The sequence below is a fragment of the Bipolaris victoriae genome (genome assembly GCF_000527765.1).
Source record: "Bipolaris victoriae FI3 unplaced genomic scaffold scaffold_4, whole genome shotgun sequence".
NCBI classification, from domain to species: domain Eukaryota; kingdom Fungi; phylum Ascomycota; class Dothideomycetes; order Pleosporales; family Pleosporaceae; genus Bipolaris; species Bipolaris victoriae.
Window position 1 is genome coordinate 326446 of NW_014575388.1, and position 12416 is coordinate 338861.

At 53.8% G+C, this 12416-nt stretch overlaps 6 protein-coding genes across 6 annotated transcripts; 2 read left to right on the forward strand and 4 right to left on the reverse strand.

The window, feature by feature from the left end:
- Window positions 1-830: 830 nt before the first annotated feature.
- On the forward strand, window positions 831-2353 carry COCVIDRAFT_86123 (hypothetical protein; the record flags this gene model as incomplete). Its single annotated transcript, XM_014706287.1, has 2 exons — window positions 831-2274; window positions 2331-2353. The coding sequence occupies 2 exons, from the start codon at window positions 831-833 to the stop codon at window positions 2351-2353; spliced, it is 1467 nt and encodes a 488-aa protein (XP_014561773.1).
- A 1123-nt stretch (window positions 2354-3476) lies between these two features.
- COCVIDRAFT_33381 (hypothetical protein) lies at window positions 3477-6521 on the reverse strand (the record flags this gene model as incomplete). Its single annotated transcript, XM_014706288.1, has 2 exons — window positions 3477-4645; window positions 4691-6521. The coding sequence occupies 2 exons, from the start codon at window positions 6519-6521 to the stop codon at window positions 3477-3479; spliced, it is 3000 nt and encodes a 999-aa protein (XP_014561774.1).
- A 725-nt stretch (window positions 6522-7246) lies between these two features.
- Window positions 7247-7594, reverse strand: COCVIDRAFT_22361 (hypothetical protein; the record flags this gene model as incomplete). The annotated part of the gene is made up of 1 exon (XM_014706198.1): window positions 7247-7594. The coding sequence occupies one exon, from the start codon at window positions 7592-7594 to the stop codon at window positions 7247-7249; it is 348 nt and encodes a 115-aa protein (XP_014561684.1).
- Window positions 7595-8329: 735 nt separating this feature from the next.
- Window positions 8330-9603, reverse strand: COCVIDRAFT_33382 (hypothetical protein; the record flags this gene model as incomplete). Its single annotated transcript, XM_014706289.1, has 5 exons — window positions 8330-8660; window positions 8713-8732; window positions 8792-8958; window positions 9296-9436; window positions 9501-9603. The coding sequence occupies 5 exons, from the start codon at window positions 9601-9603 to the stop codon at window positions 8330-8332; spliced, it is 762 nt and encodes a 253-aa protein (XP_014561775.1).
- Window positions 9604-9947: 344 nt separating this feature from the next.
- COCVIDRAFT_33383 (hypothetical protein) lies at window positions 9948-10200 on the forward strand (the record flags this gene model as incomplete). Its single annotated transcript, XM_014706290.1, has 2 exons — window positions 9948-9999; window positions 10052-10200. 2 exons carry the CDS (start codon window positions 9948-9950, stop codon window positions 10198-10200), a joined length of 201 nt encoding a protein of 66 aa, XP_014561776.1.
- A 318-nt stretch (window positions 10201-10518) lies between these two features.
- On the reverse strand, window positions 10519-11796 carry COCVIDRAFT_11805 (hypothetical protein; the record flags this gene model as incomplete). Its single annotated transcript, XM_014706165.1, has 2 exons — window positions 10519-11381; window positions 11499-11796. The coding sequence occupies 2 exons, from the start codon at window positions 11794-11796 to the stop codon at window positions 10519-10521; spliced, it is 1161 nt and encodes a 386-aa protein (XP_014561651.1).
- Window positions 11797-12416: the final 620 nt, after the last annotated feature.

Here is a 12416-nt window from a genome sequence, read left to right on the forward strand (position 1 = left end):
ACAGACGCGTTGTACCTGGCGCGCGGCAACCTCACCCCCACTCGCTCGTAGACGTCTGGGCAGTGCACGCTGAAGCTTGAAAGGAGAGCGCGTTTGCAGGTTGCCTGTGTCTCCTGGTGTTTGCGTATGCTGGCACAGTGCAGTCGTCAGCACGTGACCTGCCAAGACTTAGCGCCAACCTCCCCGCGACAGCTTCCTTTTCGCTCCGCCGGCGCCTTCTGCCTCACGCAATTCGCTTTGCTGACCCCGTCCATCGCCCCAAGCTCCTTCTCCATCACCAGCCCTCATCAACCCCCTTCTCCTGCCCATTGCCTTGTTGCTCGGGAGGAACGGCACGCAACACCAGACGTTCCCTTATCTGAGACACCGGATCGCTGCCGACAAGGTTTGACGGGCGAGCTTTCTTTACTTGGGCCAGTTTCTTCATCTCTCGACCTCACCTCACATCCATCGCCCCCGAGCGAAGCACACTATCACATCCATCCACTCACCCTGCCCGACTCTCCTGCTCCATCACAACACCATCACCTACGACTGCCCACTCTGTCGAGGCATCCCTTGTCCGACGTCTGCACCCTCTGCACGCCCCAAAACTCCGTTCACGTTCCTGGCGACCTCTCCTCCACGCACCTCTACCGCGCTGTCGCGGTCCCCTCCAATCCGCCCTCACAGCACGCTTTCTTTCACGGCCCCCGCTGTACATAAAAGTCGCAAAGATAATCGAGATCAATTGAAACAATCTCAACATCGCGTTTGCGCGCTCGTCGACTGTGAAGAGCGTATATAGCCGTTGAAGACTCTCAAGACCCAGAAACTCATACATAGAAGCCATGTCTGCATCACCCACCATTGCGGCTTCCTCGACCAAGCGTCCGCTCGAGGAGCCCTCATCGCCTGCCGGACTCAACGACCAGCCCGATGCCAAGCGCCCTGCCCTCGATAAAATGGTCAAGGATGAAGCCCCCAGCGCAGACGCCATCGACATCGCGCAGCCGGTCAAAGCAGAAGCTGTTGCTGTTGAAGGCATCAGCGAAGAGCAGGCAAAGGTGGTACCCGTCGCAACCCCCGCCGTCGAGAATGGTACTGAGCCTATCCAGACGGACACTGTTGTCCCTGACGCTCCCTCTATTCTTGAGACCCAGCCCATTCAATCCACATCTGGTGCCAATGGACGCCCTGTAAACTCCAACCAACAGGTTGACGAGACCAACTGGCTGCATGTACGCGCTTGCATTGGCACCAGCGAGGCCGCCACCATTATTGGTAAGGGCGGAGAGAACGTGACCCAAATCCGACGTCTGTCTGGCGCAAAGTGCACCGTCAGTGACTATTCGCGAGGTGCTGTTGAACGCATCCTTACTGTAAGCGGCCAAGTCGATGCTGTGTCCAAGGCATTTGGTCTCATTGTACGCACTCTCAACCAAGAGGACCTCGAGACCCCTTCAACGTCTACCTCCAAGGCGTACCCCATGCGCCTGCTCATTCCCCACATTCTTATTGGATCAATCATTGGTAAGGCTGGTGTTCGTATCCGCGAAATTCAGGAGGCTTCCAACGCAAAGTTGAACGCGTCCGACACACTCCTTCCTAACTCAGGCGAACGTTCGTTGATCGTTCTCGGTGTTGCCGACGCCGTGCACATTGCCGTGTACTATGTTGCTCAGACTCTGGTTGAGCAGCTGACCGAGCGATTCGGTGGCCCTGCAGCCTCCCAATACGCGACCCGCAGCGGTATGGCTGCCAATGTTGTTCCAGGTGGCATGTCTGTTCAACCATATGTCCCCCAACCTGCTGGAGGCCAGTACTCTCACCCACAGAATTTCCGTCGCCAGGAGCCTGCTCAACGTACCCCAGCTCATGGCGGATATGCCGCTCCACACATGCACGGCCAGCCTCCTCAGCAATCGCCATATGGCCATCCTAACATGCCCTACGGCGCTGCTTCTCCCAGCCGCGGTCCCTATGGCGGACCTGCTGCCCCCACTCCCTATGGCGCTCACCCAGCTGCGGCGCCTGTTGCACACGGTGCCGCTCCTCATGCGCCCGTTAGTGCCATCCCTGGACAGCCTCTAACGCAACAGATTTTCATTCCCAACGATATGGTTGGTGCCATTATCGGAAAGGGAGGTGCCAAGATCAACGAAATTCGCCAGCTCAGTGGCAGTGTCATCAAGATCAACGAGCCTACTGACAATAGCAACGAGCGTCTCGTCACCATTACAGGTACACAAGAGTGCAATCAAATGGCGCTGTACATGCTGTACTCGCGACTAGGTTAGTGGGATTCATTTCGATAAGAGGAGTACCAAGGACTAATGTTATTTTTGCAGAATCGGAGAAGCATCGTATCTAAGCGGTTGTGCTTGTTGCATGAGATTGGTTGTTTGAGTGCCAAGATCAGACGTGGTACAGAATGAGTACAGGGCCTCTTGTTTTGTTTTGTGAGGGGGAAATACATGTGTATATGGGAGCAAGGCGTAGCGGTATATTTTCCTGTTTCTTCTTCTTTTTTTTCCTTTTCATGTTTAGGGCCTTGTACTTTAAAAACACGCCTTCTCTACTCTTGGTACGCGCAAAAAGATCGTTGTGCCTTGGTAGAGTCTGCTCGTGAAATGGGAGGAAGGGAAGGGGGAATTCTTTTCTTGGGTGTGGGATGGACCTCAGTCATTGCGATGAGCGGAGAGGAGGTCCTTTTAGTGCCTACCACATGATTTGCACATATCTGGTAATCTAGTAAAAGCTCAATGGTGTTCTTTTTATATGGTGCTACTTTCTTTGTAATAGTTGTATTGGTCTGCGGTTTTCTTCGACAGATGTGCAATAAATAGAACTGAATTGATTGTTGTTGTTGTCGTTGTTTTTTGGATCCATTTCATTGCGAGTATGGTGCTAGGTGAAAGAAAAAGCCTAGGTGTAGTAGGACTTGTGAGCATCAGATTAAGTACACGAAACTGTATCTCTTTAGACTACCACGATGACGGACGTAAAGTGTACGTTAATGGCCTAGAATATCGCCATTTTTTTTTCATTTTGTTTCGATTTCAAAAAGAGAAGGAAATCAACAATACTTCTACATACATTTTTTCTCTCCATGTGTGAAGGTAAGAAAATGAGGGGGTTGAGGTCTGGATCTACCCCTCATGTATTGGAGCAATTGTCAAGTGAGTTGATTATATGCTGAAGTATAATCTGTTAGCTTGATGTGAGGAGAAGAGTGTGAACAGGATGTAGTGTTGTCAAGTGTACAAAGCATACTGACCAGACTACTGTAATCCGGAATCGTAATACTAAACACACTGCGTGTTAGACAAGGCAGGCACAATACATCATCACTACATAGTAGACACATACACAATGCAAGGTAACGAATCGTATAAACGAATTTTGGATAAACCAAAAGAACACATATAATCACATTGGAGAGCTACGTAGGAGATCCGGCAAAAGAACAGATCCCGTTTTTTTTTCCCACACTTTTATCGACCAGTGCCAATCGGACTCATGAAACCATTGCTACCACTCGTTGCGCTTCGAACCATCATGGGCTTGGTACTCTGGATAGGACTCATGGGATCCCTCTGGCTCGAAGTTTGGCTCGACGTACCCGAGCTCAAACTGCCACTTCCATGACTGCGGTTGCGTCCATTGACGGGTCCAGGGGTATTGAAAGGATTGCCAAGCACATAGGGGGCCATAGAGGAGGGTTCATCGAAAGCGTCAGTGAAGCCGGATACGTTGGAAAGCATCGACGAAGAGCGACCGCGACCACCACGCATGGAACCAGGAGTGCTGTTCATGTGAGAATTGAGCGACGGGAACGTGAAGCTGGCGAAGCCGTTGTTATGAGGAGACATGCTTGTGCCAGGGAGATTGCCATCAGGTGTGGTCGGAACAGACATGTGTTGCTGGGCTTGCTGAATCATGAGCTCTTCGTAATGCTGCACGGTTTGCATGATTTGAGTAGTCGAGAGATTTTGCTCCTCAGTTCGCCTTTCGTAGTTGATGATGTTGCTCCGATATTGATGCTCGACTTCAGCACGCTGTGCTCGCAAAGCTGCACGTTCTTGCTCTCTTCGCTGCTTGGCGGTGAAGCCTTCGGCATTGGCGGTGACAAGACGGTCGTGCTGCTCGTTGAGCCTGGTAAGACGCTGCTGAAGACGCTCTCTCTTCTGGTAAGCATTGTTAATGTCATTCTGGCCGCTTTGAACCTGGCGCTCAATCTCTTCCTTGCTCTTATCGAACTCGCTCGCAATAGCATTCTTGTTGTCGCGCTCCTTCTTCCATTCGGCTTTCTTGGCTGCGGCTTCCTTAGACTCCTCTTCGGGAATGCATCCGATGTTCTCTGCTTGAAGGGCGAAATCTGCGGCTGCATCATCGGCCTGGCGAATATTCTGGGTGAGTTGGAGGACGCGCTGGCGCTGGCGTTCATCACTGCCACCAGCGTTGGCAAGGCGGTTTCCGAGAGTATCCACCTCTTTCTTGATATTGGTGATGGCAGATTTGTGGTCCTTTTTGTTGCGCTTCAGGCGATTGCGTTGCTCTTGCAACTGCTGGTCGGCTGCTGCAATAGAGTTCTTCAATGTCGTAGTAGGCGAAGAAGGTCGTAGGGTCTGATGCGCTGGTGGGGAGGCAATGGAGGCTAAAGCTGACCGCGTTAGCAAAGAAATATAACATAGATAGTCATTCTTACCGAGCTCGGTGACAGGGCTGGCAGAGGTAATAAGACTGGCTGAGTAGAAGACTTCGTTGTCGTTGGTTCTGACAAACTCGCAGTAGTAGTTGGACAGTGCCGTCAACCCAAAAATCTCCCCTACCCAGTAGCCCGTTCCCTCCTGGCCTTCAAAATCAATAGGCTCGCTTTGCCGAATTCGGGCAGAGCTCCAATCGGCGCCATTGACACGGATGTAGAATGGCTTTGACTTGTCTATGCCGGACCCGACGCTCGAATCATCCTCGTTCTGCTCCTGCATACCAGCTCCACCAGCTAAACTAACCCGAAATGAAATGTCGGAAAAGCCGACTTCTGAAATCCAAACACGATCGTCTTCCGGTCTCCAAACAGCGTTTCCAATGTGATTTGCGTCTTTTGCGTTAGCCTCGTCGGCATCGTTTGCCGCCCGGCTACTCTCCATTTCTTTTAAAACAGTAACTTTTGTACTTGCAAGTGCAGCCCAAAACGGCTGCTGACTCCGAACATGAGTGGCTTGCTTTCTCTTCCTCCTACCACTACTTGCTTTATCTTTGTGTGCGTGTACGGCGGGCGACGGCCCCGGGGGGCGGCCGTCGGTGCTCGAGGCATTGGGCACATCGGCAGCTGGTTCATGGTTAATAGAGTTTGAGCGTTGAAGCACACCAGATTCGGGGTCTGTCTTCTTGCCAGTAGGTAGAGTTGTGTGTTCTCGTCGAGACAGAGAGCGTCGGATGATGCGAACGACACCTTGGGCTAGAATATGAATGCCCAGGAGGCTGCGAGGCCATCCATGGGGGGTTGAGAAGCTTTCCAATGAGGTCGGCGTACTCGGGGGGCTCGTCAAAAATTCAAGGCCTCCCCGGGCGAGCCCTGTCCAAAGAAAGTGGACAATGTGTTGCCGGAGAGGCCTGAATCTGAACATGTGGCTGGTGAAGATAATAAGAAAGCATATGACGATGCTATTGGTTGTGCCCTTTTTTCCAGCTGCAGCTCCTCCCAGGGCGATGGCAATGACGGCCTGTGCCAGGTCGAGGAAGAAGTTTTGGGCAGGGACCCACAGCAACAGCCATATCATAAGAATGACGGTGTCGGCGATGATTGTGGTGAAGAGCGAGGGCGTGCCGCCGGAGCCCTGGAAGATATCGGTAAAGGAGGGAAAGGCAGAGAGGGCGGAGAGGGGGGTGCCCGCCTGGGGCGGGACAAAAGTGAGGGTAGCGAAGAGGAACTGAACGACGGTGAGGACGGTTGGGGGGAGCTGGAGGAGGATGATGAGGATGGCGAGCACGTCCCGCAGCGGGCAGGAGGTGAGAATGGTGGCGGGGACAGAGAGCATGGTGGTCATGGACAGCGAAGCGTGCTTGGAGCCTGTGGTGTCTGCGCGGCGGAGGGTCGATGACATGGGGTCAAAGGGGGCCGTGGCATTGTCGTAGGGGCGGCAGGCATCTGTGGAATTGTCGTTGGAGGCGTCCGAAGCGGCGCGCGTGCGGTCGTGTGAGCGGGTGTGGGGGGCAGCGGGAGTGGTGATGGCGGAGGAGGCGGAGGGGGTGGCCGACGAGGTAGAGGACGACGAGGCGGCGGCGGCGGCAGGGGTGGCGGCAGGCATGATGGCAGAGGCGGCGTCGTGGTGAAGGAGCGTGTTTGCTGGCGCCGTGTCGCTGTTGTCTGCTACATGGCCGGGTTGGGGCCTGGGCTGTGCCGTGGTCTTCCCATTGGGGGTGTTGGCACTGAGGGCCGGGTTGCTCTTCTGCTTGTCGATGCGTCTGCCGGGGGCGGCAAGGCCATTCTCGTGTCGCTTGTCGTGCGCCGCGGTCCTCTTCGACTTTGCTACCATAGACGGCGGTGCGGGTGCGGGTGCAAGCGGGCAAACGTCTCCCCGGCGAGACTCGACTGCTGTACAGGACGAGCCAGACTGGAAGACTGAGAGCCGCTGCTCGGTGGGGTGGTGTGAGGACGAGGGGGGGCGGCGGCGGCGAGGGGAAAGGGCAAGCAAGGGCGTCGTGTGCTGGGCTGCGAGGGATGAATGGGGGAGCAAGAGAGTGTGTGAGGTGCCCTGCGCGTGGCTACTCGCAGCTTTCCGCCTGTTGCCAAGCCGCGCTGCTGTCTGCGCAAACGTCAAGTGCAAAAAGTCAGAAAAGTCAGAGCAGTCAACCAGCACGGCGTGCCTTGATGGTGCCACTGGGCCCCCCTGGCCAGGGCATTGATTGATTGCCGCTGCAATGCCTTTGCCTTTTGCCATTGTCATCCGCCCTCGGTCTTTCGGCCTGCCACCTCTACCGTAACTAAGTACCCCGTGGGTTTCACCTCAATCGCACACACACGCACACGCACGCGCACATGTCTACGTCGGTACATGCATAGCACACATGAACAATGTACACCTGGGTACATAGTACAAGATGCCTGGCGCCTGGCTCCCTCTCCTGGCTCCCTCTCCTGGCTCCGTCGATACCCACATCAGCCGAACTGAGACCGATTTCTCTTGACGATGCCGATCGTAAGTAGCCACTAAGCCCACGATGGTTGCTGCGCGCAAGACATGCAAGCCAGACTGCCCGTTCATCTGGCCTGTCCGCACAGAGAGGTATTGCATCTGCGTTGCGTCTGTGTTGCGTCGGGCGGGTCCTGTCTTGCCATTGTCTGCATCAGCTGCATCATCGTCATGCTCTTTGTCCCAGCATCATCACCACCATCCATCAGATTCGTGGGCGGGATTCCGCCGGCCTCTCTAGCATGGCCGTTCATTTGCGGGCGCCGGGACCCCCCTGTGCCACAGCCCGCTCCGGGCAAGTCAAAGTCGCGCTTTCCTCTCTTGACCACATGCCATGAAGTCTCTGCAGCGGGCACATCCCCGCCAGCGACGCCGTCTATTACTCGCGTCTCTTCGTCTTCAGCGCGCAGAGACATGATGCGGTGGCTGCCATCAGGCCATGTGCTAATACCATCTACACATGTACACTACACATGTAACTAACTTGGCCGTGCCCGTGCCAGCTGTCCAGACCGCACCATATCCAGCCCCATCGTCAACGAGGCTCGGGCACACGGTTCGGCTGTTGCAGACAAAGCCATCGGAGCATTTGCGTCAATCTGTGTGTACTTGTCTTGGATTGCGGCGAGCATAGCGCGCAAGCCATCCGCCCGCACATCCATGGCCTTTTCCGCAATCTGCACACTGCCGGCGTAGAAGCTTAGCCCAACTGCGCCAATGGCAGCGGGGCAGCGGTGCAAACAAGGGAAAGCTTGACCATCACGCGTCCAACGGGCGCGCAGATCCCCGCAACAGGCAATTTCCATCGCCCATCACGTGCAGATCCCCTGCGCCCACCTGTCCTGCACGCCAACTTGCTTTCTTCCACCCACCGCCATCAATATCCCTCTTTTCCGCTGCTACTATGGCATGATCCAGAGTTGCCTGCAAAAAAACCCCGCATGTTGCATCGACTAGACTGCAGGCGACATGACGTGATATGCATGCAACCGCCGCCCTCGACCAATCCTACTCACCACTACACCACCATGTACATTCGTCCTCTAAGCAAAGCAATCATAACGTATGATTCATCCTTGTATTATTCTTCTCTCACTCATAAATCCCGCTGTTCACCACGTGATCGGCCTCAGTGATAGGCTGCTACGGGCTTATGCATCATTCGCACTTCCAAAGTCCTCCTTAGCATCTGGTCTATCCCAGCTGCCCTTCTCCAATGCTCTCACCCTATCCAATAGCCCCTTAACCCTACCACTGTTTCTTGCCTTGGCTTGCTCCTGCAAGTTGAACGTTTCCTGGAACTTTTCAATCATAAAAGGTGGTAGTGGTGACTTTCTGGCCGCCTTGTAGTCGTAAACTACAATGTCTTCAATACAACGCGCTGCCGGACGGCGATGTGCCTCTGATAGAATCATGACATCGAGAATGAAATGATCACTGCCTTGACTAGGCTTGTTGCGGAGTTTGTGGAGTACCGTGACCCTGGTGGCGCACGTGTTAATACGGGACTGCTTTGTTGCGTCGGCAAACACACCTGTCTGGCCATGTCATTGGCTGTGTTCGACATTAGTAAACAGACAAACAAAAGCAGAGGATAGAATGCCTTCTCTTACAAATTTGTAGTCAGTCTTGATGCTCCGCAGAATCAAGCCAATGCTTTTCGGCGTCATGAGCTCCAACCACTCAGCCCGATGCTGCGGGTCGCTAGCCGCAAAATTCAGTGTCCAGTTGACCCGGGCAGACTCAGCATATCGATTGTACATGACATTGTTCACGTGACCTGGAAACAATTAGAGACTCTGCCTGTACATAACGACGTCTTTAGCTAAGTACCCTTTGAGTCAATTAGCAATCATTCACTAGCACATTGGAGTCGACCTACCATGCTATCCTACACGCAGCCAACATCCACATTAGCAGTCGTCTACACAAGTCTTGGATGATGAAGCTGACCATCTCTCCCCAAACAACCTCTTGCCGGTAGAGCCCACGCCATTGCTTGCCAGTAAGAAAGCCCTCGCTTCCGGCTACGAGTTCTCTCCCTTGGTAAACACAAACAAGTTAGCAACTTCATCATGCACAAGCACTAGAAATAAATTTTCAAGTTGAATGCTTACAATCTTCCGATGTCTCTTGCAATATCGAGCCGGCCTCCTCGACTTGTGCTGGATTGATTCCAAAACTAATGCACTTTCCAATGCGCAGCTTGACATCTGAGAGCCATCTTGGACTGAGAACAGCTGTGGCAGGTGCGTTATCTGCATGCACAGTGCACGGTGATTAGTTGATCATATTGTACCTTCCCAAAGTATATCTACATACCACTTGACGTCGACTGATACCGCTGGAAAGAGACACGCTGTACACTTGGAAGCTGCCTAGTTGGCTTCACCCCACAGACAATTGAGCGCAGTAATGGTGGCATGCCGACAAAACAACAATACACAAAAGCTTGGAAATGCGCTGCAAAAGCAACACGGCGAATCTGGAGATGGCAATGTGCAGGTAGCGGCAAAGCAGCCGAGGTCCCCGCTTCTCCAGCTCTCCACCTCGACTCGACCAACCTTACGTACCTATGTACCTACGTCAGGAACGCGGTCCGAGCGCATCCTTCTGCTTTCATCACACTACGACATACCTTGTCGTGCACCCAGCTCATGCCACCTACAACGAAAAGAAAAGTACCAATCTAATTACACAACCATATTGGTTTTTTTCTCTCAGAAAAGAAACGAAATTCTATTCCACTCCACTTCGTCTACTCCAGACATGACTACTCCAAACCCAGCGCTTCGCCATCAAGTCATCCGGATCTACAAAGGTCCGTCGTACCCCCCCCCAATCTTTGCCAAACTTATACTCACGTGGAACAGACTTGCTTTACATGGGCCGAGAGTACCCTCAAGGGTACGATTACTTTCGTACGCGTCTACACAAGGCCTTCGCAAGCCAGCGGCATTTGACCGATGAGGCCAAGATTAAGCAAGGCATCGAGAGGGCAGAGTACGTGAAGAAAGGTTAGTCTTCTAATAATACAACAACCCTGTCATACGTTCACTGCTAATATGTATATGGTTTAGAAATTGAAGCTTTGTAAGTCCATGCTATAAAAGAGCCAAAAAAACATTGATTCCAAAAATATTTTTTTATGGCTAACAACATGGTACAGATACTATCTCAAGCGTTACCGTACTCTGCGCCAGCGCTACGATACAGGTGCCTAGCCACTGACAAACACAAACTAACATCTGCCAACGATGGCCTGCCGTAGACCGGGATATCACAGAAAGAAAAGAAGAGAAAAAAGCTCAAGAAAAACAGAGGTTACACCAATCAAATCTCAGACCTTTTTGCACCACCAGATTCCAATTTCAAGACACTCGCCACTCGAGGCTCCTTTTTGCTCGAGCAGGTCGTTGATCATGGAATTCCAGTAGCGCTGCCATTCCTCCTGATTCTTGCCGCTGACGTCCTTGAGCAGCGGCTCGAGGCTTTCGATCAGCTGAATAACAACAAGGAGCGCCGTGTGCCGAAGGGCCGCTTGTTCCTGCGTCAGGGTAGAGCCATCCATGGTTGATCCGCCCATCTTGAGCTTCCCAGCCTCACTCCCTCGTCGCTTCATTGTGTCGCCTGCTGCTTCGCGTTCCCAGCGCGGTTCGCCAAGCGGAATCGCCACGCGGCGGTTTTCTACCTCGCACAGCGTCTCCGTCTCCTGGAGCAGTATCTGAGAGATGCGCGAACACGGGGCTGGGGAGAGTTTGCGTCGGCCCAGGGCTTCTTGGATCCATGCATTTGCATCTTGGAGGTACTTGTTCTGGACGTCGGTGAAGGGCGTCGTGTGCGAAATAAGAAATGTACCAGTTGATACGGCACAGGCATAATCCTGAGGATTCTTGCCTGGCGGAGGCGGGGGATGAGGCATGATGGAACGGATAATGTGATCAGTCTCCCACATCTCTAGCGTGCCGCCAGATTTGAGAATGCGGATGCACTCGTCAAGTGTCCTTTGTGTTGGCGCCCCCAAGGGGACTACCATGCTCATGTCTTTCATGACTACAATGTCAAACTCTTCATCGTCAAACGGCAGTGGCAACTTGCGCAAGTCGTGTTGCACAAATTTCCAGTCAATGCCCTGGCGTTGCAAGTCTCCGGCTACATGGACAATGTCCAATCCGGTAAAAGAAACGTCTTCGTAGCCCTGACCTGGTTCATTGTTAACACTGAGTGGCAGCGGGGTATGTAGACATGGCGAAAGGGAAGTCGCAGGCCTCTCTGCCCGGACAGCCCGGAGAGCGCGCCAAGGTCAGCAGGTGTACGTACCACTCAGCCATTCGTGACAGACAGCCGACCAGTATCCTGTGCCACATGCGACTTCCAAGACTTTTTTCGGGGCGTGTGATGGGGTAGAGCCCAGGGCCCTCCCGAAGACGGCCGTGGCAAGAAGGGTCTGCAGATTCTGGCGGTGGAGTTCGGGAAGGTCGCATGGCAGCGGGTAGCCTTGAGCGCGTCGGATGTATCTGCGGCCATGGCGCAGGATGAAGGGTTCGTTGGGGGTGGTGCCGTCGTCCTTGGTACTCAGGTTTGAGTTGCTCGACATGGAGCCCCTGGTGATGTCCATGGTGGAGTGAGGGCGCGGGCCAGACGAGGCGGTGGTCGAGGACGCAGAGATGGTTCTACCGAGGGCGTCGGTGGTGGCCAGATCCCATTGCTTTGCTTCGACAGTCTTTGGGCGCGATGGAGGGCTGGCCGTAGGGTTGGCGCCGTAGTAGCGGTACTGGCGAGGAAATTAGCCCAATGTAAATTCGAAACAGCGTCAGCAGAGTCCTTGCCAGCTGCCAGTCTCCCATCGAGACCGTCTGGAAACGTGATTAGAGTTATCCAGCCTACTCCCGACCCTTGCCCCACTGTTTTTTAGCGGGAGCGTGATATTGGCCTTGTCCCTGGCCGTCTTGATAAGCACGTGTAGGCGAGTCAGCAATCAACGAGCGGGACAGCGGAGCAGCAAGAGCGGTCGTGGTAGCAACGGTGCGCAGTGCAGCAGCGGGGGGATGTCAGAGCAGGCCGAGGTGGCAGCATAGTTGAGGCGCGAGTGCGAGTGCGAGTGGAATGTGTTTAGTATGTATGTATGGGGGGAAGGGGGGCTTTCAATGGATGCATCTCGCTTTCGCACCCGGGAGTACAAGGCCGCTCAGGTGAGGAGTTCTGGATCGTGCCGAGGAGACATCTCCAATCACCGTC